Source organism: Triturus cristatus, chromosome 10 (assembly GCF_964204655.1).
Source record: "Triturus cristatus chromosome 10, aTriCri1.1, whole genome shotgun sequence".
Taxonomy (NCBI): domain Eukaryota; kingdom Metazoa; phylum Chordata; class Amphibia; order Caudata; family Salamandridae; genus Triturus; species Triturus cristatus.
Genome location: NC_140593.1, coordinates 38,242,992 through 38,265,863, shown reverse-complemented (window position 1 = coordinate 38,265,863; position 22,872 = coordinate 38,242,992). Strand labels below are relative to the sequence as shown.

Genomic DNA, 22,872 nt, shown 5'->3' with positions numbered 1-22,872 from the left:
CGAAGGGGTAAATATAAGTGTTTGTGGGTGGGGGAATGTTAGACCTGGCACCTTGGCGTGAGTTTCCCTTCCACTTTTTGATGGTGTGCCTCGATTGTTTTGCTGGTGTTGTCCGCTCAGGGCACTGCGCCACGGCTAATCCGTGCCGCAGTGCAAGTGCTCCCTAGGTAAAGTGTACCTGTAATTGATGTCCATGATTGGTTTATTGGATTCATTGTCAGTCCCCAGTAGAGTGCACCAGGGGTGCCAGGGCTGGTGAATGCCAATGCTGCTGGTGGGCTTGCAGCGCTGGTTGCGCCACCCACAGAAAGCGGCCTTGTAAAATGTATCTAGGGTCTGCCACCGCAGACCCTGTGCGCGGTCCGGGACCGTGGCGCTGACTGCGCAAGTGCCCCCACTTGCCAGTCCCTAAACCTTCCCTTACCTACATATTAGCCACCCGTCTGGTAGGCCCAAGGGCAGGGTGCATTGTAGGCATAAGGTAGGATATGCCCTGATGTGTGTGGCATGTCTTAGTAGTGAATTACAGCCATTTTTCGTTCTTCACTATTGAAGGCTACCTGCTCTCCGTAGGCCAGAATGGGCTGCTGGGATCACGCCAACGCTGTGACCCCAGTGGACTCAGAGAGCATGGTAGAGTGTCAAGTTTAGTATGCCTGAACTCAGAATAATAAAATACTTCTTGTAGTCAAGTTTATTTTAATATCCTGGGTTTGTAAATACTACTTTTAGAAAGTTAGTATTTACTGACCTGACCATCTCAGTCCGCCTCTGCTGTGTGTATGTGTTCTGCCTGGCAACAGTAAGGAGCAGGGTGGGGGGATCCCCAGAGACAGGTTGGCTGCCAGGTGGTGGGCCGGGAGATGACGCCAGGATGGGTGGGAGGAGTACACCTTGACTCTTGAATAGACCTGTGCTCTGCCACCACAAAGCCGGCGCCGCCCCCTGTGGGGCGGCTGATGTCTCTGCCCTGCTGCTGAAAGGAAAGAGCAGAGTCACCATAACAAAGTGCTCCAGAACTGGACTGAGCCAGGCCTAGGCCCCCTGGCGCTAAAGAACAAAAGAATCATGGTATAAGAGTAGGAGCCTGGCTCCTAAGAAATCAGAATCCTGTTTACCACAAAGAACCTCTGCCCGACTAGAAGGAGAAGAAGACGCTGGAGGAGCTGGCCTGCTGCTTGCCTTGCTGAGAAAGGAGAGGAAGAGACTTACTGAAAAGACTTTGCTGCTTTGTGCTTGAACATTCTCCAAGGGCTTGATCTGAGCTTGCCCCCTGAACTGAACCCCAGGACCAGTGGGTTCTCTGTGCTTTTGCTCGTCCTCCAATTCGAGCCGTGTGTGCATCCCGCTGGAAAGAGACTGCGCCCCTCATCGCCCCTCCTAGGGCCGTGACACTCAGAAGCTTGCCTGCCTCAAACCCGTGAGAGCCCCGCTCCGTCCAGAGCCGCTCTCTGTCCCCGGGCCAGGCCGCCTGCATCCCTGTCACCGCCTGCTACTGGAGCGCGCTGATGCGCTATCACCCCTCCCGCCGGAAACCGTCCGACGACTGTGATCTACGCCGGGTCATCCAGCTGCACTAACCGTGCCCTGCGACCCCGCATCGCTATCCCCGGACATCTCAGGCCGCGCCGCCCCCGCTGTGGAGACCCTCCGGCACCGCCGTGCTAAAGGGTCGCTGGCCGCGCCTGCCTACTTGCCCACACCTGCTGATTGAGGACCCAAGAACACTTCCCAAGCTGAGAGTCGCACCGACCTGTGCCGACTCTCCACATCACGAAAGAAGTTCCAGTATCGGGCTCGGGGCCCGCAACGCCTTATTTCCCCGTTCGCAGGAGCCGATCTCTGTGAGTACTGGAACCACAAGTAACCTTTGCGAAGAGACTACAAGGTCTCCATTTGAAACTACGAACAAAGAACATTTGCCTGCTTTACAACCTGGTGGCATAGCGAAAACGTTATTGGTCTTGTGATAAGTCTGCTGAGATATATATACCTATTTTTACATAAAGAAGCGTATTTTTATATATATCCAAGTCTGGTGTCCGTTTCTGGGGGGATTGATGTATTTACTGTGTGTATGATTGTAAGTGCTTAACCAACAACGCCTGAGGAATCGCCTTGGCTGCTCACGCCACGCACCTAGAGGGTGAGCAAGGGTCATTCGCGAGGGGTTATCCTGCGCCCTGACGTGGAGGAGAGGGTTCCTGCTTGACACAAGGGCAACCTTGCGCCAACCAGAGATCCCCGACTCTAACATTGCTGGCAGCGGTGGGATTTCGGATTTGCACTTGTAATTTGCGTACAGTGAATTATTAATCACCAGATAGTGAGAGCAGACCAAATAACGCAGCCACAGGTTTTTAATTTTTGAACTTTGTTGAGACATCTGCCATTACTGCAACCATGCCTAGCTCACTCTCCGCTGGGAGAGCACTCTCTGTGATTTCTGGAATAGATGAGGTGGATTGGGAGAGACTGGAAGGCTACACGATGGAGCAATTGAAAGGCTACAGTGTAAAATTCAGAGTCCCCCATGCTGGATTCAAGAGGAAGCCCCAGTACACCAAGGCGTTGAGAGCCTGGAAGGAGTCACGAGACCCACGGAATGCGGGGGACATCGTTCCACCCGACAACCTTGAGGAGCCCAGCAGAGTCCGGTCGCCAGAGGAGCTGGCAGACAGGGCAGCAGACAGGGCGCATGCAATGGAGATGGCAAAGTTGGCAGGACAAATGGAAATGGAAAAGCAGAAGTTGGCCCTGGAGGCACAACAACGCCAAATGGAGCATGATATAAGATTGAAGGAGTTGGAACTGAAGGCGAAAAGTTTGGATACCGCTCCTTCTGGTGGCAGCACTCCACCGGTGCAGGTAGAGTCCAAGGTGTACATCCCCAAAGATGTAGTAAAGGAGTATTTTAGAAAGGATGACATAGGGCAGTGGTTTAGAGCCTACGAGGTGGCCATGTCTTCCCACCGGGTCCCTGAGAAAGACTGGGGAGCGGGGTTGTGGGGAAGGTTCCTTGCTGAAGGGCGTGACACACTGTTAGATTTGCCCTTAGATCTCCAAGCCTCATACCCCCATATGAAGGAAGCTTTAATGACAAGGTATGGGTTAACTCCTGAGCTATATAGACAGAGGTTCAGGGAGACTAAGAAGATCCCTGAGAGTACGTATGTGGAGTATGTGACCTTTTTCTGCAGAGCGCTGGATGGTTGGGTGAGGGTAGCAAAGTGAATGATTATCAAGGGCTGCTTGATTTAATTGCATGGGAGCACTTGTCCAGTCAATGTTTTCCTGAGCTACGCCAGCACCTGATTGATAGCAAGCTGTCCAACCCGAGGAAGCTTGCTGAGGAGGCGGACCGCTGGCTCAGCACCAGGGTCCACAAGGGTCAAGTGGGAGACTCCGCCAAAGGTGGGCAGGGTCCCCAGCAGAAGAGTGGGGGGGACAGGGGTAAACAGAAGGGGTTCCAAAAAGGCCCCCAAAGTAATTCCCAAGGGAACCAGCAGAAGGGTTCTCAGCCTCCCCCACCCCCGCAGCAGAACGGGGCCCCGACAGGTAGACCTGTTCCAAAGGGGCCCTTCAATTGTTATAGGTGTGGTGACCCGGGTCACATTGCCTCTGATCCTAAGTGTCGCCTGTTTGGTAAGACCGCACCCACTGGTGCTCCACCCCGGCAAGTAGCTAGTGTTAACTTTGGGGAGGAGGTAGCAGTCCAGGAGGGTGGGGGTCCCGGGCAGATGACCCTAGTCTCGCTAGGAGACAGTGAGATGGTCCCTGAAACCTACTTACCCTCTAACACTAAGAAATATGGGCAAGTAGTGACCATCAATGGGAAGAAGGTTGAGGCTCTTAGAGATACAGGAGCCAGCGTGACCTCGGTGAGGCAACACCTGGTGTCTCAAGAGCAGATTGTACCAAATGCCTACTGTAGGGTTGTCAATGCTGACAACATAGAGAGTCGTTGTCCAATGGCTCAAGTTCCCTTTGAGTGGGGGGAGGTCTCTGGTACTCTACAAGTCGCTGTGAGAACTGACATGCCTGTAGACTGTCTGCTAGGGAACGACCTGGAGAGCTCCCCTTGGGAAAAGGTGGAGAAGACCACGCATCTGAGGATGGTGGGTCTACCCGACTGGGCGTGCGTGACCACCCGGTCCATGGCAGCCAGTAGGGGTGTTGAGAGGGTCCTGGAGCCTGAGGGAGAGGTCCAGGAACCGGCCTTAGGGAGAAGGCGCAGGAGGCGCGGGAAACCGGCCCCCGAAGTTCCCACGGCCCAGGAGGAAGTAGACCCTGAGGGGGATGCTCTGGAGCCTACCGGGGAACAGATTGCCGAACTGGGAGACTTGCCTGAGCTGACCCATTGGCAGCAAGAAGGAGGTCCCTCCAGGGAGGAATTCTGCAGGGAGCAGAAAGAATGCCCTTCTCTCGTGGGTATGCGGCAGCAGGCTGCAGACCAGGCCAATGGTGTTCAGGCCAAAACACACTACGTGTACTGGGAGAGTGACCTCCTGTATTCCGAGCCTAAGGCTGCTGAACCTGGGTCAGCCCGTGTGCTGGTGGTACCCCAGAAGTTCAGAACCTTCCTACTGGGGCTGGCTCACGATGTGCCTTTAGCAGGACATTTGGGGATGGACAAGACCTATGACAGGCTTGTCACCCACTTTTACTGGCCCCAAATGCACAAGAATTCAGATTCCTACTGCAGAACCTGTCAGACTTGCCAGGCAAGTGGTAAGAGCGGAGGGTAGCACAAGGCTCCTCTGCAACCTTTCCCTGTGGTCGGTACGCCATTCCAACGAGTGGGTATTGATATTGTGGGGCCTCTGGACCCCAAGACAGCCCTGGGCAACAGGTTCATCCTGGTCTTGGTGGACCATGCCACCCGGTACCCTGAAGCCATCCCTCTGAGGACAGTGACGGCCCCCGTGGTGGGACGGGCACTGATGGGAATTTTCTCCCGAGTGGGATTCCCTCTAGAGGTGGTGAGCGACAGGGGGACCAATTTCATATCCACGTATATGAAATCCCTGTGGAAGGAGTGTGGGGTAACTTACAAGTTCACCACTCCTTACCACCCCCAAGGAAATGGGTTGGTTGAGAGATTCAACCGAACCCTCAAAGGCATGATCATGGGCCTGGACGGTCCAATGAGGCGTAAGTGGGACGTCCTCTTGCCATGCCTGCTCTTCGCTTACCGAGAGGTGCCACAGAAGTCTCTAGGATTCAGCCCCTTTGAGCTTCTGTATGGTCACCCGGTAAGAGAACCTCTGAGTTTGGTAAAGGAAGGCTGGGAGCAATCTCCCAGGAAACCTCCCCAGAATGTATACAGTTACATGCTGGCCTTCCGAAACCAGACTCGGCGTTTCAGGCAACTTGCTGAGGCAAATCTGGAAGCCAGCCAGGAGGAGATGAAGCGGTGGTACGACCGGAATGCCACTCTGGTAGAGCTTCAACCTGGACAAAAGGTGTGGGTCTTGGCCCCAGTGGAGCCTTGTGCACTTCAGGATAAGTGGACAGGTCCATTTGAGGTTGTGGAGCGCAAAAGTCCTATCACCTACTTGGTGGACATGCAGTCTCCCAGGAACCCTTTGAGGGTCCTACATGTTAACCGCCTTAAGCCCCACTTAGAGAGGACCGAAGTGGGCATGCTGCTGGCCACTGATGATGGAATAGAAGAGGAGACCGAGCCTCTTCCTGACCTCTTAGTGGCCTCTGAGAAGGATGGGTCAGTGGATGGAGTTAACCTCTCACCCACCCTGACGCCCGAACAACAGGAAGATTGCCGCCACTTGCTGGGGCAGTTCTCCGATAGATTCTCCCTGGTTCCTGGTGTCACAGATTGGTGCGTCCATGATGTGGACACAGGAGACAGCTTACCTGTGAAGCACAAGGCTTACAGGGTAACTGACAGGGTCAGAGCTTGCATCAAGGAGGAGGTCTCCAAAATGCTTGCGCTAGGGGTGGTTGAGCCCTCCAGCAGTCCTTGGTCCAGCCCCGTGGTCTTGGTCCCAAAGGCTGCTGCGCCGGGAGCCACACCTGAACTCCGGTTCTGTGTGGACTACAGAGGACTCAATTCAGTGACGAAGACTGACGCGCACCCCATCCCCAGAGCTGATGAGCTCATTGATCGGCTGGGGGCTGCCCGGTTCCTCAGCACGTTTGATTTAACGTCTGGGTACTGGCAGATCGCCTTGACCGATGGGGCCAAAGAGAGGTCAGCATTCTCTACTCCAGATGGGCACTTCCAGTTCCGAGTCATGCCATTTGGAATGAAGAATGCCCCTGCCACCTTTCAGAGGTTGGTCAACCAGGTACTGGTTGGGCTGGATGCGTTCAGTGCCGCCTACCTGGATGACATCGCAGTGTTCAGTGCCACCTGGCCCGAACACCTGCGCCACCTCTGGGAAGTGTTGATGGCTCTGCGCCGAGCAGGCCTCACGATCAAGGCAAGCAAGTGCCAGATCGGGCAGGGTTCCGTGGTGTACTTGGGACACCAAGTGGGGAGTGGCAAGGTGGCACCCTTGCAACCCAAAATTGAAACCATCCTGGCTTGGGAACCCCCCAAGACGCAGACCGCAGTGAGGGCCTTCCTGGGGCTCACTGGGTACTACAGGAGGTTTGTCAAGGGCTATGGAACGATTGTTGCCCCCTTGACAGAGCTGACTTCCAAGAAGCAGCCCAGGAACGTGATTTGGACTGACACCTGTCAGAAAGCTTTCGACACCCTGAAGACTGCCATGTGCACGGCGCCCGTGCTCTTGGCCCCTGACTTCTCCAAGGAATTCCTAGTACAGACAGACGCTTCAGAGCATGGTGTAGGGGCTGTTCTCTCACAGATGACTGAGGAAGGCTGGGACCAACCCGTAGCCTTCATCAGTAGGAGGTTACTTCCACGGGAAAGTAGGTGGAGTGCAATTGAGCGAGAAGCATTTGCTGTGGTCTGGGCGCTGAAGAAGCTAAGACCCTACTTGTTTGGGTCTCACTTCCGGGTTCAGACGGACCACAGGCCCCTCAGATGGTTGATGCAAATGAGGGGTGAGAACCCGAAGCTGTTGAGGTGGTCCATCTCCCTACAGGGTATGGACTTTACGGTGGAACACCGTCCTGGTACAGATCACGCCAACGCTGACGGTCTGTCCAGGTATTTCCGCCTTAGTGACGAGGAACCCCCTGGGCAAGGGTAGTTCTCCCCACATTTCAGCTGGAGGGGACACGTGTTAGACCTGGCACCTTGGCGTGAGTTTCCCTTCCACTTTTTGATGGTGTGCCTCGATTGTTTTGCTGGTGTTGTCCGCTCAGGGCACTGCGCCACGGCTAATCCGTGCCGCAGTGCAAGTGCTCCCTAGGTAAAGTGTACCTGTAATTGATGTCCATGATTGGTTTATTGGATTCACTGTCAGTCCCCAGTAGAGTGCACCAGGGGTGCCAGGGCTGGTGAATGCCAATGCTGCTGGTGGGCTTGCAGCGCTGGTTGCGCCACCCACAGAAAGCGGTCTTGTAAAATGTATCTAGGGTCTGCCACCGCAGACCCTGTGCGCGGTCCGGGACCGTCGCGCTGACTGCGCAAGTGCCCCCACTTGCCAGTCCCTAAACCTTCCCTTACCTACATATTAGCCACCCCTCTGGTAGGCCCAAGGGCAGGGTGCATTGTAGGCATAAGGTAGGATATGCCCTGATGTGTGTGGCATGTCTTAGTAGTGAATTACAGCCATTTTTCGTTCTTCACTATTGAAGGCTACCTGCTCTCCGTAGGCCAGAATGGGCTGCTGGGATCACGCCAACGCTGTGACCCCAGTGGACTCAGAGAGCATGGTAGAGTGTCAAGTTTAGTATGCCTGAACTCAGAATGATAAAATACTTCTTGTAGTCAAGTTTATTTTAATATCCTGGGTTTGTAAATACTACTTTTAGAAAGTTAGTATTTACTGACCTGACCATCTCAGTCCGCCTCTGCTGTGTGTGTGTGTGTTCTGCCTAGCAACAGTAAGGAGCAGGGTGGGGGGATCCCCAGAGACAGGTTGGCTGCCAGGTGGTGGGCCGGGAGATGACGCCAGGATGGGTGGGAGGAGTACACCTTGACTCTTGAATAGACCTGTGCTCTGCCACCACAAAGCCGGCGCCGCCCCCTGTGGGGCGGCTGATGTCTCTGCCCTGTTGCTGAAAGGAAAGAGCAGAGTCACCATAGCAAATTGCTCCAGAACTGGACTGAGCCAGGCCTAGGCCCCCTGGCGCTAAAGAACAAAAGAATCATGGTATAAGAGTAGGAGCCTGGCTCCTAAGAAATCAGAATCCTGTTTACCACAAAGAACCTCTGCCCGACTAGAAGGAGAAGAAGAAGCTGGAGGAGCTGGCCTGCTGCTTGCCTTGCTGAGAAAGGAGAGGAAGAGACTTACTGAAAAGACTTTGCTGCTTTGTGCTTGAACATTCTCCAAGGGCTTGATCTGAGCTTGCCCCCTGAACTGAACCCCAGGACCAGTGGGTTCTCTGTGCTTTTGCTCGTCCTCCAATTCGAGCCGTGTGTGCATCCCGCTGGAAAGAGACTGCGCCCCTCATCGCCCCTCCTAGGGCCGTGACACTCAGAAGCTTGCCTGCCTCAAACCCGTGAGAGCCCCGCTCCGTCCAGAGCCGCTCTCTGTCCCCGGGCCAGGCCGCCTGCATCCCTGTCACCGCCTGCTACTGGAGCGCGCTGACGCGCTATCACCCCTCCCGCCGGAAACCGTCCGACGACTGTGATCTACGCCGGGTCATCCAGCTGCACTAACCGTGCCCTGCGACCCCGCATCGCTATCCCCGGACATCTCAGGCCGCGCCGCCCCCGCTGTGGAGACCCTCCGGCACCGCCGTGCTAAAGGGTCGCTGGCCGCGCCTGCCTACTTGCCCACACCTGCTGATTGAGGACCCAAGAACACTTCCCAAGCTGAGAGTCGCACCGACCTGTGCCGACTCTCCACATCACGAAAGAAGTTCCAGTATCAGGCTCGGGGCCCGCAACGCCTTATTTCCCCGTTCGCAGGAGCCGATCTCTGTGAGTACTGGAACCACAAGTAACCTTTGCGAAGAGACTACAAGGTCTCCATTTGAAACTACGAACAAAGAACATTTGCCTGCTTTACAACCTGGTGGCATAGCGAAAACGTTATTGGTCTTGTGATAAGTCTGCTGAGATATATATACCTATTTTTACATAAAGAAGCGTATTTTTATATATATCCAAGTCTGGTGTCCGTTTCTGGGGGGATTGATGTATTTACTGTGTGTATGATTGTAAGTGCTTAACCAACAACGCCTGAGGAATCGCCTTGGCTGCTCACGCCACGCACCTAGAGGGTGAGCAAGGGTCATTCGCGAGGGGTTATCCTGCGCCCTGACGTGGAGGAGAGGGTTCCTGCTTGACACAAGGGCAACCTTGCGCCAACCAGAGATCCCCGACTCTAACAGGGAATTGCAAAGGGAAACAGTTTTAATGTTTGAGCGGAGAGGTATTTATTAGAAGAAAAAGGGGCGGGGGGATCGCACAGGGGTATTATTAAAAAAAAAAAAGAACATTTACCACGAAAATGCCTTTACCGATATGCGTGGTAAATGCATTTTCGTGGTAAATGTTAATCGTGGTAACGCATTCGCATTGTAACGCATGCGTAGTAAAGGCATGCGTTGCAACGGAATGCGTTGTAATGATATACAACCTGAATTTTGATCCTTTGTCCTGAAGTTTTACACTCAGTGTCCTGAATTTGCAACCATGCCAGTTGGTCACCCTAAGTGTGTGTTCCCGCATCACTGCGTTGAAATACAAAGTCAGGCATTATAGCGCCTCCTGACAGGCGGGCAAGTAGAGACAAATTTCGGGGGGGGGGGGGGGGGAGTGGGCTGAAAGAGATTTCGGGGGGGGGCTAAGTCTTCCAGCCATAGGCAGAGTGGCTGTAAGAAGGGGTGAAAACACAACAAAAGCCTCATTAACGAGTAAATGGTCTTTTAAAGACCTGTGAAGTACTCGGGTCCAGCTGCAATTAGACGGACGTCAGCCCGCGAGGCTGTCTCAGCCGGGCTGTCACACATGACGGGGGGGGGGGGAGCCCAATGGGTGTTGCGCGCCTGCCTACCGGTCCTGAGAAACCTAATCATTAAAGCTGCATGCCAGCATCTAACATTCTGGAGACTCTTACTACACTGCAACTGAGCTAGCTAGCAGCAGCGCTCAGTCCGCGCTGCGGGCTTGGAAGCTGGCTGATCTGAGCTTGCTCTGGCTTAGGCTACAATGAAACCCATTGTTGGAAGGCGGACCCCGAGGAGTCGGCGAGACCACTCAGGGGGGGCCCCCACACTGTACGAAGTAGCCGAGCGCTGCAGAGAAGCCTCCTGGGAGATCCTTCTCCTATTCTGTACTAGCACAGCAACACCACCACACCGGACTCAAGGAGGTTGTCTCAAGATGAGCAATTCTTTATCAGCACTTTAAAAGGTTACGGGTTCAATATTACACAAAAAGGGGATCAAGGGATCCGCCAAAAGTCTCAGTGTCTCTTTTAGGAGGGAAGGGGTAGCGGGACAGTCTTAGGCAGGAGCTTGGTACGAGGGTACCTGGGGGCCCAGTTCTTATCCTCAAGCTGGAGGACCTCCGGGTCTCGGAGGTGTCGAGCCGCGACGGTGTCAGCAGGGCTCTGGCGTTCAGTTCGTGGGGAGCCGCGACCAGGTCAGCGGGACTCTCAAGATGGTTTCTGCTCAGCTCGAGCCGCGACGTCGTCAGCAGGGCTCCGAGGGAGGCTTCAGCGAGGTTGGGCCGCGACAGCGTCAGCAGGGCCCCGATGTTCCAGGGGGCTTCAAGGTTTCAGCAAGAAGGAGCCGCGACGCAGTCTGCAGGGCTCGTGGTGGTTTCAAGCAAGAGTTCTTCTCCGTAGGGTCGGCCGCGATTCAATCAGCAGGGCTCTCGACTCCGGTATACAACTGCCGGTCTGTGGCGGGGTCGCCCCAGATATAGGTCTGGAGCCCTTTGATGTCCGGACCCTTGCGCCCGGGGGGGGCGGAGAGGCCGGGTTGGGAGCGGCCAGACGCCCAGCAGGAGAGGCGCCCGGCCCAGGAGAGATGGAGGCCGATCGCACCTCGGTGTGTGGGGACGGTTGGGGGTACCATCGATACCACCCTCCGCCAGGGCAATGAGGTGTTCACGTGACACCCCCTGGCCAGTTCTTGGTGCTTCAATGTCTGGGCCTTGCTGGGGCCGAGGCCGGGTTGAGCGGAGTCATGAGGACTGGTGTGCAGGGTCACGTGGCAGGCGACAACATGGCGGAGCCCCGAGGTGTAGGTGACCTCGTGCGGCCCGGACGGGTAGCTCGTGGAGGCTAGGGCGGGGAACGGGCCCAACCCCCGGGAAGTCAGGACCACGCCACGAGGCCGGGTCCAACAGGCGTCCCCCCCAGCCGAAGGCAGAGAGAGTCACCCATCTTCTTGGGGATTCTCCTCGTCAAGGCGGAAGAAGCGGGACAGGCCGTCCGCGTTGGCGTGGTCATTGCCGGGTCGGTGCTCAACCAAAAAGTCCATCCCTTGCAGGGCAATGGACCACCGCAGCAGCTTGGGATTCTCGCCTCTCATTTGCATTAACCACCGCAAGGGCCGGTGGTCGGTCTGGACCCGAAAGTGGGTACCGAAGAGATAGGGCCGGAGCTTCTTAAGGGCCCACACTACGGCGAAGGCCTCGCGCTCAATGGTGCTCCGCGATTCAATCAGCAGGGCTCTCGACTCCGGGATACAACTGCCGGTCTGTGGCGGGGTCGCCCCAGATATAGGTCTGGAGCCCTTTGATGTCCGGACCTTTGCGCCCGGGGGGGGCGGAGAGGCCGGGTTGGGAGCGGCCAGACGCCCAGCAGGAGAGGCGCCCGGCCCAGGAGAGATGGAGGCCGATCGCACCTCGGTGTGTGGGGACGGTTGGGGGTACCATCGATACCGCCCTCCGCCAGGGCGATGAGGTGTTCACGTGACACCCCCTGGCCAGTTCTTGGTGCCTCAATGTCTGGGCCTTGCTGGGGCCGAGGCCGGGTTGAGCGGAGTCATGAGGACTGGTGTGCAGGGTCACGTGGCAGGCGACAACATGGCGGAGCCCCGAGGTGTAGGTGACCTCGTGCGGCCCGGACGGGTAGCTCGTGGAGGCTAGGGCGGGGAACGGGCCCAACCCCCGGGAAGTCAGGACCACGCCACGAGGCCGGGTCCAACACCCATTCATTGGCCACCAGCGCTGCATCAGCAGTGACATCACGACGTGTAAATTGAGAGTTGTGTGGGAGTTTAAGGACGGGAGTCTCTGAACATGGCTGGTGTTGCCTACGTGGTGTGTCTGGCTCTGGGGTGACTCGCATGGGGCATTATAATTTCTCCGCCTTCGTCCCATACAGGACCACAACCTAACCTGAACTGTTTACCAATTAGCAATAGGTGTTTCAAAGGTGGTGTGCAGATCCAATGTGTTTGGGGCTGGGATATTGAGGCGGGGGAGTTACTTGGATGGCGGTCAGGTTAGAACCTGTGCTAGCTCAATTGACAGACTAGATACTCTGCTTGCCAGAAGCCTTTTGTACTCAAAGCAAGTGGAGTGGTGAGATCATTTCCTCCCAAGCTATATCTGTAAGACTATTTATGATGAAAAAGCAATTCCATATCAATTTGTCACCCCTAGTGAGCACTCTAGGAAATACGAGTAACAAGTACACAATATAGAGGTGTAGAACAGAGTACAAAAGGAACAAAGCTGAAACTGCTAAGACATTTCATTGGACTAAGCCTCTTAGATAGGAAGCAACAGTGACTCTGTAATACACAACAAGTACCTTTTTTAAAATTACTAATATAGAACATAAATTATTAAGTACATCAGTGATGACGGAGCAAGATCTTGTTGCTAGTAAGACTTAAAAAAAGAATGTAAGCCTGCTTAAGTTTGTAACTGAATTAATAATATCACATGTATAAACTACAACCTAACCTGAACTGTTTGCCAATTAACAGTAGGTGTTTATTACTACTTCTAGGAACCCTTTTATCAGCTTTGCAATGATGAAAGATTGAGGTAAAACCTAAATAGTTTTACGCTTCTGGATTAAACTGGGCTGTTTGAAGGGGACACCCACTCATCTATTATTCCATGATTTCAACTTGTGACACGCAGGTAGCACATGGATCTCTGCAGTAAAAGATTGAACTCACTTGTATATCTCTCCTAATTATCTAATCTGTGATGTCCATTTTACAGGCAATGTTTGGCAGCTGACACAGCTACTGTATGATAATGCGAACCTGTGGCCAGAGATTCGAACAGGCTTCTCCAGGAAATGTTCAGGGTCGCTTGTTTACCAGAATTAGACCATGAAATGCACAGAATAGGCACAAACCTGTGCAGCCACTGCCTAAACCAGTTCAAACTGCAGCTCACCTCTGTCTAATTGAGTAAGCCAGAACAGGTCTTATGTCACATTTTCTTTGTTACCGATTCCTATAGAGCAGGGGTACTCACAAAGTTTCTGTCGGGGCCAAATTTACAGTGTGGTTTCTGGCTGAGGGCCGCACCGGTGCGGGCGGGGCCAGTGGGGGAGGGGGCAGGAGTAGACCAAAAAAAAAAACTATGACCATGAGGTTGAACACAGGCCCCTGCAGCGGACGCCTTCGTCCACTGAGCCACCAGACCTGGCATTGACACATATCTATCTATCTATCTATCTATCTATCTATCTATCTATCTATCTATCTATCTATCTATCTATCTATCTATCTATCTATCTATCTATCTATCTATCTATCTATCTATCTATCTATCTATCTATCTATCTATCTATCTATCTATCGCTCTGTCTCCCTCCCTCCCTCTCTATGTCTCCCTCCCTCTCTCTCGCTCTCTCTTTCTCTCTATCACTCTCCCTCTCTCTCTCTCCATCTCCCTCCCTCTCTCTATCTCTCTCTCTCCCTCTGTCTCCATCACGCTGTTTGTCTCTATTTCTCTCTGTCTCCCTCCCTCTCTGTCTCACTCACTCTGTCTCACTCACTCTGTGTCTCCCTCTCTCTCTGTCTCCCTACCTCCCTCTCCCTCCCATCCCCTCTCTGTCTCCCTCTCACTCCGTCTCCCTCCCTCTGTCTGTCTCGGTCTGTCTCCCTCCCGCTGTCTCCCTCTCTCTCTCCCTCCCTCTCTCTCTCTCCCTCCCTCTCTCTCCGTCTCCCTCCCTCTATCTCTCTCTCTCAATCACTGTTTGTCTCCCTTTCTCTCTGTCTCCCTCTCTCTCTCCCTGTCTCACTCACTCTGTTTGTCTCCCTCTCTCTGTCTCCCTCCCTCCTCCTCTATTCTCCCTAACTCCCTTTCACTCTGTCTCCCTCCCTCTCCCTCCCTCTCTCTCTGTCTCTCCCTCTCTCTGTCTCCCTCTCTCTGTCTTCCCCCTCTGTTTTTTTAGTGATTTGGCAGTTGAATGTAATAAAGTTTCAAGAAAGACGTATTGGAAAGAAATTATATTTTTAGTGTAACGTTTTTAGACTTTTGTAATGCAGCAAAAGATGACGTAAAACAGAACCTCTGAAAAACACAATAATAAGAAACATAATGTCTCAAAGCTTACAGAACCGATTGCTATGAAAGAAATATTTGTACATCTGAACAGATATAAGTTGTGTTGAAATGTTGCGATGTGTTTCCGGGCATGGACTAAAAGGGTTGAAAATCACTTTGTTGTGGCACATGTAGGTAAAGACAAAGGGTAAATACAAAAGGTTTGGGTCAAAGGTTGTGAGCACAGTTATCAGGCTGCTGGGTCATTGTTCAGGCTTTCGTTGGATGGCCTCTTCACTGAAATCACCAATGGCGACGTCTTGGGGCTCTCCCTCTTTTTCTGCTGCTCGGAAGCCTCGAGTCGTCTGGGTATGTTTAGGTGTACGTGGGGCGAACCCTGCTCCCCGACTTCACTTTCTCGTCTTCAGTGTCTTCCTCCTCAATACGCCCCACTGATTCAGGGTCCTCACTGTAGCGGGGGGCAGGGTACGGTGAAGGGAAGCCTCCGTCCCCCCTGAACCGAAGCAGGTGATGGGCAGCCCTGTTTTTCCCCAAGTTTTTGAGGCTGATGTCAGGGGAAGCCCCCTCCCTCCCTCTTCCTCCCGCTGTCACCTCACCCCCTGCTCTCACTCCCTGCTGCCCTCCATCACCTCACCCTGCTGTCCTCGTCACCCTCAGTCACCTCACCCCGCACTGAGTCAGCTTCCCGGGAACGCACACAGCCGCCGCACCCAAGTACTTCACAGGTCTTTTAAAGAACATTCACTTGTTAATGAGGCTTTGTTGTATTTCACCTCTTCTCAGCGCCCCTGCATCTCCACTCAATCAGAGGGGAGATGCAGGGGCGCTGAGAAGAGGTGAAATACAACAAAGCCTCATTAACAAGTGAATGTTCTTTAAAAGAATCGCCCTGCCCCCATAGCTCGCAACCGGCGATATAAAAAACACAAAGGCATATGATGTCTGCAAGGTCCGCGGGCCGCCAAGGAAGTATGAGTACCCCTGCTATAGAGGCTGAGTCGGAAAAAAAAATCATACACAGGCTGTCATTAGCATGCAGGCTAAAATGAAGAAATGAAGAGAAGGGAGAGGGTATTGCAGCAGCATGCGGAAATGTAAAGGCGGGCTTCAGAAAAAGGAACATAACTACGCTTGGGGCACACAGTGATCTCACTGTGAAAATAACAAGCATTGGTAATGCATCGTTTTTGCCTATGTATTTAATAAAATTCTGTTTTCATCAATCATCATCCGGGAGAAGGAAAGAGCTCCCTGACAGATAGCTTAGGAGTGGAGAGGATGTGACGCAGCAGCCAGAGCTGCTGACTTGAGAACTGGGGATCACGGTTTGAGTCTCAGGTGCGCTGCGCAACATCTTGTGCATCTATGCAAATCACTTAATCTCTCCGGGTAATAAATTGTTATATCAAAATGTTGCAATAGTAAAAGGCAAAACTTAATGAAAATATAGTTTCACCAAAGCGGATGTTAACAGTATTTGGACGGTGTGAATCTGATAAGTGAAGCAGATGAGGAACAAGCATTGGTAAATGTAGGAAAATAAGCTACAGCCAATAGAAATGGAAGAAAGGTAAGTGGCACGCACAGGAACCAGGAAAGAGAGAAGGCGGGATGTAAGTCCCTTTTAAGTTTATATTAAAAACAATAGATTTCTCAAGCACAGCTACACACCTGAAAATTAGGTAACATGTTTTTTAAAGTGTCTGAACGACATTCATATTGAAAGTTTTGAGGAATTGTCGTGGTAAATTCTAAATAGAGAAAAAAATGGGTAAACCAAACTGAAGAACCCAGATCTTCGAAAAATAGTTTTGTTCATAGGCCACTTTGGCAAAGTATTAACAATCCCCACAGAGCTTATTAAATCTCAGGATAGGGTGGAGAGTATTGTTTTAGACAAAAAGTTTACATAGATGTTAAAGAAATAAAATCAAATCAGGTGTTTGTTTAGCGCGACTACTCACCCGTAAGGGTCTCAGGGCGCTGGGGGGTGTGGGAGGGGTTCGCAGTTTCCAGTCCATCAAGGAGGGGGTATGTTGAAGAGGTTTTGAGGTTTCTTGCGAAGATGGGGAGCGATGTTATCTGTCTGAGGTGGAGCGGCAGGTCGTTCCAGGCTCTGGCCGCGCGGAAGAAGAATGAGCGGCCTCCCGATCTGGTCTTTCTGGTTCGGGAGACCACGGCGTAGGAGAGCTGGGCTGATCGTAGGGTCCTCTGGGGTGCGTGGAATTTGAGTCGGCTGTTCAGGTATGCTGGTCCGGTGTCATGGAGGGCCTTGTGAGCATGGGTGAGCATCTTGAAGGTGACTTTAGCTGCGATGGGGAGCCAGTGGAGTGTGCCCAGGTGCCTGGAGATGTGGCAGTGTCTTGGCAGGTTTAAGACCAGTCTTGCGGCAGCGTTTTGGATGTTCTGTAGCTTGCGGGTGAGGTTTTTGTTTATTCCGGCATAGGGTGCGTTGCCGTAGTCGAGTCTGCTGGTGACCAGGGCGTGAGTGATGGTCTTTCTGTGTTCAAGGGGGATCCATTTGAAGGTCTTGCGTAGGAGGCGGAGGCTGTGGAAGCAGGAGGACGAGACAGAGTTGATCTGGCGGTCCATTTTGAGCTCTGAGTCCAGGATGGTTCCCAGGTTGCGTGCGTGGTTAGTGAAGGTGGATGGGCTCCGACGGCGGGGGCCACCAGGTGTCGTTCCAGGCATCTGGGTTTAGGCCCATGATGAGTACTTCGGTTTTGTTGGTGTTTAGTTGTAGGCAGCTGTTTTTCATCCATTTGGCGACGGCTTCCATGCCTTCTCGAACGTTGTGTCTAGCGGTGTGGGGAATGGAAGAGGTATGTTGGGAGGAGAAAGCACAATTTGACTTTCATGAGCTTGGAGAGGTATCAACCCGGACAGCTATGTAAGTAAAAACTTAGAAATAAGGAAGTAAACGAGGTGGATGAATGGGGAAAGAGAGAAAGTCTTGGAAATATTTAGTTCCTAAAATGCTCCCAAGACCATCTCCTTGCTTGGCAAGGAAGTGACTTGGATACAGTGGAGCTGAGTGTTTCTCTGGTTATTCATAACACATTGTAGACCCTTGTTATTGTCACTGACCTGATTGTACCGTGGCCCCTCCACTTGCTGAAGGCATGTTTTCCATCTTGAACTGAGAATCTGAAAGTAAATGACAAAAGAGGTCAGTGTGTACAAGCACGCCCTGATACAAGAACAGCAGCAAGAACTAGAGTTGACAATACTGGAACCTGGAGCTCCGTGCAAGGGAGCAGCAGGCTGTGTCCTCGTGTGAATGACATGGGGGTGACGTACTCAGAAGGACAACCAGGTTGTAGCTTCAGGGGGGTGTTTGGATGTTACACCACCCACAAGTAATGTCTTTTCTGATATATAGTTGGGTGCAGGGGCTTTCAGTCAGGTATGTTGAGTTACATAGACACAGACAAATCTTAGTTATATTACAAAATATTGTCTTTTCTTTCACTTAGTACTCCTACCATTAAACACTCCTCTCCCTTTCCACTCCCCTGTAAGCCCCTCTCATGAACCCTGCTTGTCACATCATGTATTTTATTATGATATGTCAGTGTGATTGTTGGAAAATCTGAAGCTCACACACCCCCAATCTTACTGACCAAGCTACACTCCTCAGGACAAAAGCATGATAGCATTTGAGATAACTTTAAGTGGCCTCAGGAGACCCGACTCTCAGATCGACCGCAGAAGTGCCACCTACACTGTTAGCAATGCAAATCGTTGATCAGGAGTACCCAGTTGAAGTGGATAACTAATTCCTTTTTGGTTAGCATCTACGTACCGCTTCTAAAAATCACATTTTGGTTGCCCAACCAGATCCAGTAAGTAATTCTGTGTATAATGTACTCTAAGGTCATGATCTAAGGCTAGCGGGCCATATAAGGGGCCATGTCACTCCAACAAGATTGCTAGTTGAGCTGTATATTGTGACACATTGCAAAGTCCACATGTAAAAACTTTCCTGATCGATATAAATTCAGTGGGAGAAAAACTCTCATTATTAATCAAATGAGGGGGACTCAGGTCTTTTAGAGAGGTCCAGCATACATGCCCTAATCAAAGTACAAGTAACAGAGTATGCAGTTCCTACAGAAGGGAAATGAGGGAGAGATCGCAGAAAATAAATAGTAGGTTGTCCTCTCGAGAGGAAGGGAAATTTCGGAATTAAGTCCCTCACACACCCAGCCCGCTGGGTGTCATGCTTCTTCATAGGGCATGCTCCTCGTCTGGTCGGCCCCCCATCAACTTCCGGCAGGTAAATAACACGTTGAAGTAACCCGTGTCATAAGTAGAACGTCAAGGTGATGATCGACCTACCCCACACTGCCGGAACACGGGTTACTTCAACGTATTATTTACCTGCCGGAAGTTGATGGGGACAGTCGTTATTAGCTTTTTAGGTTGACCGCCGCATCAACAGGTACTTCACCTTTAGGTGCCACACATGGCATATTTAGGTCAGTTCACCACAATACCATAGTTTTTAGTGTAGATAGTATAACTCATATTAGGTCCTGAGGAATTGTCGTCAGATCATTCCGACTAGAAGGTAAGAAACATGTTGACCATATGAGATTGAGCGCAACATCCTGCAGCATTATTGCAGGTAGTCGCCACTCCATCCTTTTAATCAGGTTGGAAGTCAAGGTCATCAAAATTGTTCTGCCTGATCTTTCCTTTCCTGTTTTAATCCACTCGGTTTATTGACTTCCACATCTACACGTCTACACATTTTATGTCCCTCACACCCATGGCACCAAATGGCAAGGAATAAAAGATCTCCGCCAAAGAGCCCGTTTAAAGGGTGCCCCCCAGGTATTGCAACGCCGACCAGATAAGGAGCATGCCCTATGATGAAGCATGACACCCAGTGGGCTGGTTGTGTGAGGGCCTTAATTCCGAAAGGAGGGAACCCCCTTTCCCTTCCTCTCTAGAGGGCCAACCTAATATTTTTTTCTGGGATCCCTCCTTCAATCCCCTTCTGTAGGAACTGCATACCCTGTTACCTGTACTTAGTAAAACTCTCATTGCCATTGCAGTGTGAAGTTTGAACAATAAGATTGCAAATCAGGCTTTAAGGGAAGAAGTATCGGCTTCTGTTGACATCAAAATGTTTGGGGTAACATTTTCAAATGCTCTTGCACCTGTGCGCCTAGATGTACTCCCAACCTCACTCTTGACATAGCACTTGAAGAGCCCGGGGAACACACTTTTAAACCTAAGCGGCGCAAACAGCGGGTGCATTCTTTTTCTCTATTCAATACAATGGTTGGGACTGAAACAATTGTAACACAAAAAAGTTCCTCTCTATAACAATATTGACTGAGGCAGATGGCTCTTAATTCTGGAGTACTTATTCCAAAGTACGTAAATATGTACCCACGTTAAACAACTTATTGGCTTTGATTGTCCTGCAGCATCCATGTACATTGGATTTTCTATTGCACCACAAATATCATTATCATTGTCACGATTATGAAATTATTGTTGGTAGCCAGAAGTCCAGGGTGGTTGGTTCTGGTAAGTGGTCTTCCATGGCAGGTAAATGACACCCTGACTGGTGCCTTTATTTGCTTGAAACTTTATTCTCTTCTGGAACTCGGCAAATTCCATCCCTTTGAAAATTATAGATCTTGATTCTGGAACACAAAATGAACACAACCAATAGTCCTAGGAAAGATTTACAGCAATTTATTCTGTCTCCTACTGTCAATTATTATGTGAAGGTGCTGAGAACCTCCGTAGAGCACTCGCGTCAGACCCAGAAAATCCTGCAGAAGTGTCACACTGGCTAGCGCATGGGAATATCCACAATGTACAATGGAGGGGATTTGGCTGTCATGGCCAAGTGACCTTACAAACTGAGACTACTACAATGTACTTTGCATTTGTGGACCTAAACCCTGCACTTGACAAGATAGACAGGGCTGTACACCCAGATTGTCAACTGGAGAGCACCACATTGGTTCAATCATATTATCAACTCGTTGCACCGGCAGACCGGCTCTCTGACTAAGGACCAGAAGGGCGTGGGGTTCCAGAGCAGCTCTCCTGGGGTACCTCTAATGTGATATTGGATAGGCCGTAGGCACTGCGCCTCCGAGAGGGAGCCAATGTGGACCGGTGCTGTGGATAAGGATAATCCTGGTGCAGCGAACTCTGGGTGGCTGACTATATTTGGCGGCATTTGTGGGGAGGGAGTTTGATGGGTATAAAAGCAGATACTATATTACGCTGTTGACCTGACATCTCTGTGATGTGATCGCCTTGACACTCTGAGTCACTGTGATGGTACGCCGCCCGGCCCCCGGGATGTGGGCTGAATGGCTGTGTGCATTGTTATAACGACAGATGAGCTTTGAGATGTCGTGCGTGTACAGGTTGACTTACTGGATGCCTTGTCTACAACTCTGCAATAAAAACAAGTTAAAAAAAAAAAAATAAATAAACAAGTTGCATTGTAGAACATGAGAAGTGTTAACTATCATGGGCCTGAAGATATCAATGAACATTTGCAGCAAATATGGAGTAAAACAAAGTATTTGTTTGCTCTTCTTTTCAGCATGTCTATTAGTGACGCCTGCTTGAGACTGAGGAGTTAAAAAATAGATTTCAGCATGTTCTTGTCCTCTTCTTTGCTGATGATGTGCTATTTGATGTTACCTCCCTGGAGCTTAAATATGAGAATGATTAGTTAAGGGCTTTCTCGACCAGTAAATAAATTGTGTCAGTAAAAAAAATCAAAGCTTATGTTATATGGAGTTGATAAGTTGAGCAACAATTGATTCTTTGCTCCTACATAATTATTTAGATCTTCTAATCTCTGGCAACTATCAGAGCGATCAATGTGGAATGGGAAAAACGAATCTGTTACTGCTCTGGCTAGTGCAGAAGGAATTGACAATGAGCCTATTGGGGTTAATGATCAGCTCACTCCATCCCCCTGCCTACATTTCTGACCAGGGCCTGCCTATAAGTAGGGGTGAGCAATAAGTTCCGCTCTACAGGCTGAGCTCAGAGTTTTTCCTGCTCTGTATTATGCTTTCAATGCGGAGTTCTGGTAAACTCCAACAACTGCTGTGTGGTGGGTTTTTTGAGCCCGAGCAAGAATTTACATCCCCTGGCACAATTTTTAGGCACTAGAATGGCTACTGGCAAGAACTCTCAACATGGGAGGTTGCGGTAGGTCACGCCCTTTTGAGGTGAGAAAGCTGCAGCTTGAGTAGAAAATCTACTCGAGCGGTAGCAAAAAAGCAGCGCTCTCTAGCATTGCGTGTGGTGCCAATCACGCTGAATTGCAGCACTCATCAAGCTCCCAGTGATCAAAACCAGAGCAAACAGCTCAACGCGCCAAATTTCACCCCACTCGTGGAACTCAGTGGAATCTCATGGAGTTTTTTTGTAACTCAGCAGAATTCAGCAGAGTGAAACTTTGCGGGTTTCACCCACCCCTAACTACAAGTGGCAATACTAGCAAATGTTCCTGTGCTCCCTCCTAATAAAGTTGAGAAAAAAAAACCAGTTGAAGAATAAGATATGTCACTGGCTAACTACCCCTCCTGTTACCTCCAGTAAGTCCCACACAGCAGGATTGCTGAGACGTTGTCAGAGGCCATGCCCCCTTCTCCAGCACTCTGTAAACTCGCCTCCCCGTGCACCACTGGTAGGGGGATGAAGTCCCCTTGGCTATTGAGGGTCCTGGGGGCCAACTACCCCTCCTGTTACACTCGAGAAGTCCCACACAGTGGGTTTGCTAAGAGGTTTTCAGCAGCTACGCCCCCTTGTTCCACCACTCTGCAAGAGAGCCTCCTGGCACACTACTGGTTGGGGGAAGACGCCAACTTAAGTCCTGAGGCCCTCAGGGGTAAAGAGGAATTCATTTCCCAACCAATAGTGTGCCCGGAGCCATGTTTGCAGAGTATAGGGAAAGGGGCGTGGCCTCCAAGTCCTTTCAGCAATCACACTGTCTGAGACTTACTGGAGGTAACAGAGGGGGTTCCTGGACCCCAGGGACCCTCATCATCCATGGGCACTCCGTCCCTTAACCAGCACTGTGCCAAGAGGCATATTTGCAGAGTATTGGAGAAAGGGGGCAGGGCCTCCAGCGACTTGCTGGTACCGCACGTGTTTTGTTTGTTCACAGGGAAGGTGGGCAATGTGGCCCGCCTTCCCTGGGGGCCCAGCCTTTTTTTTATAAGTACAGGGAGGGGGGACGATTTTGGCCCTGGGAACCCCATTCCCCAGGGCCCGGCCTGTAGAGAGTGTGCCTTGATGCCATCAAGGGCAGCCACTTTGTAAAGGTTGAGGAC

General features: G+C 51.4%; 1 protein-coding gene across 3 annotated transcripts in view; it reads right to left on the bottom strand.

The window, feature by feature from the left end:
- LOC146788772 (uncharacterized) overlaps positions 1-22,872 on the bottom strand; it is a 136,559-nt gene that overhangs the window by 29,208 nt on the left and 84,479 nt on the right. For 2 of the 3 annotated variants that reach the window (XM_085630327.1, XM_085630330.1), the window contains one exon: positions 17,627-17,686. The exons of the other annotated variant lie outside the window; for it this stretch is intronic. In XM_085630327.1, the coding sequence (XP_085486453.1) occupies positions 17,627-17,686 (60 nt within the window). The remainder of the gene's footprint in view (positions 1-17,626; positions 17,687-22,872) is intronic. 3 annotated transcript variants of the gene reach the window in all.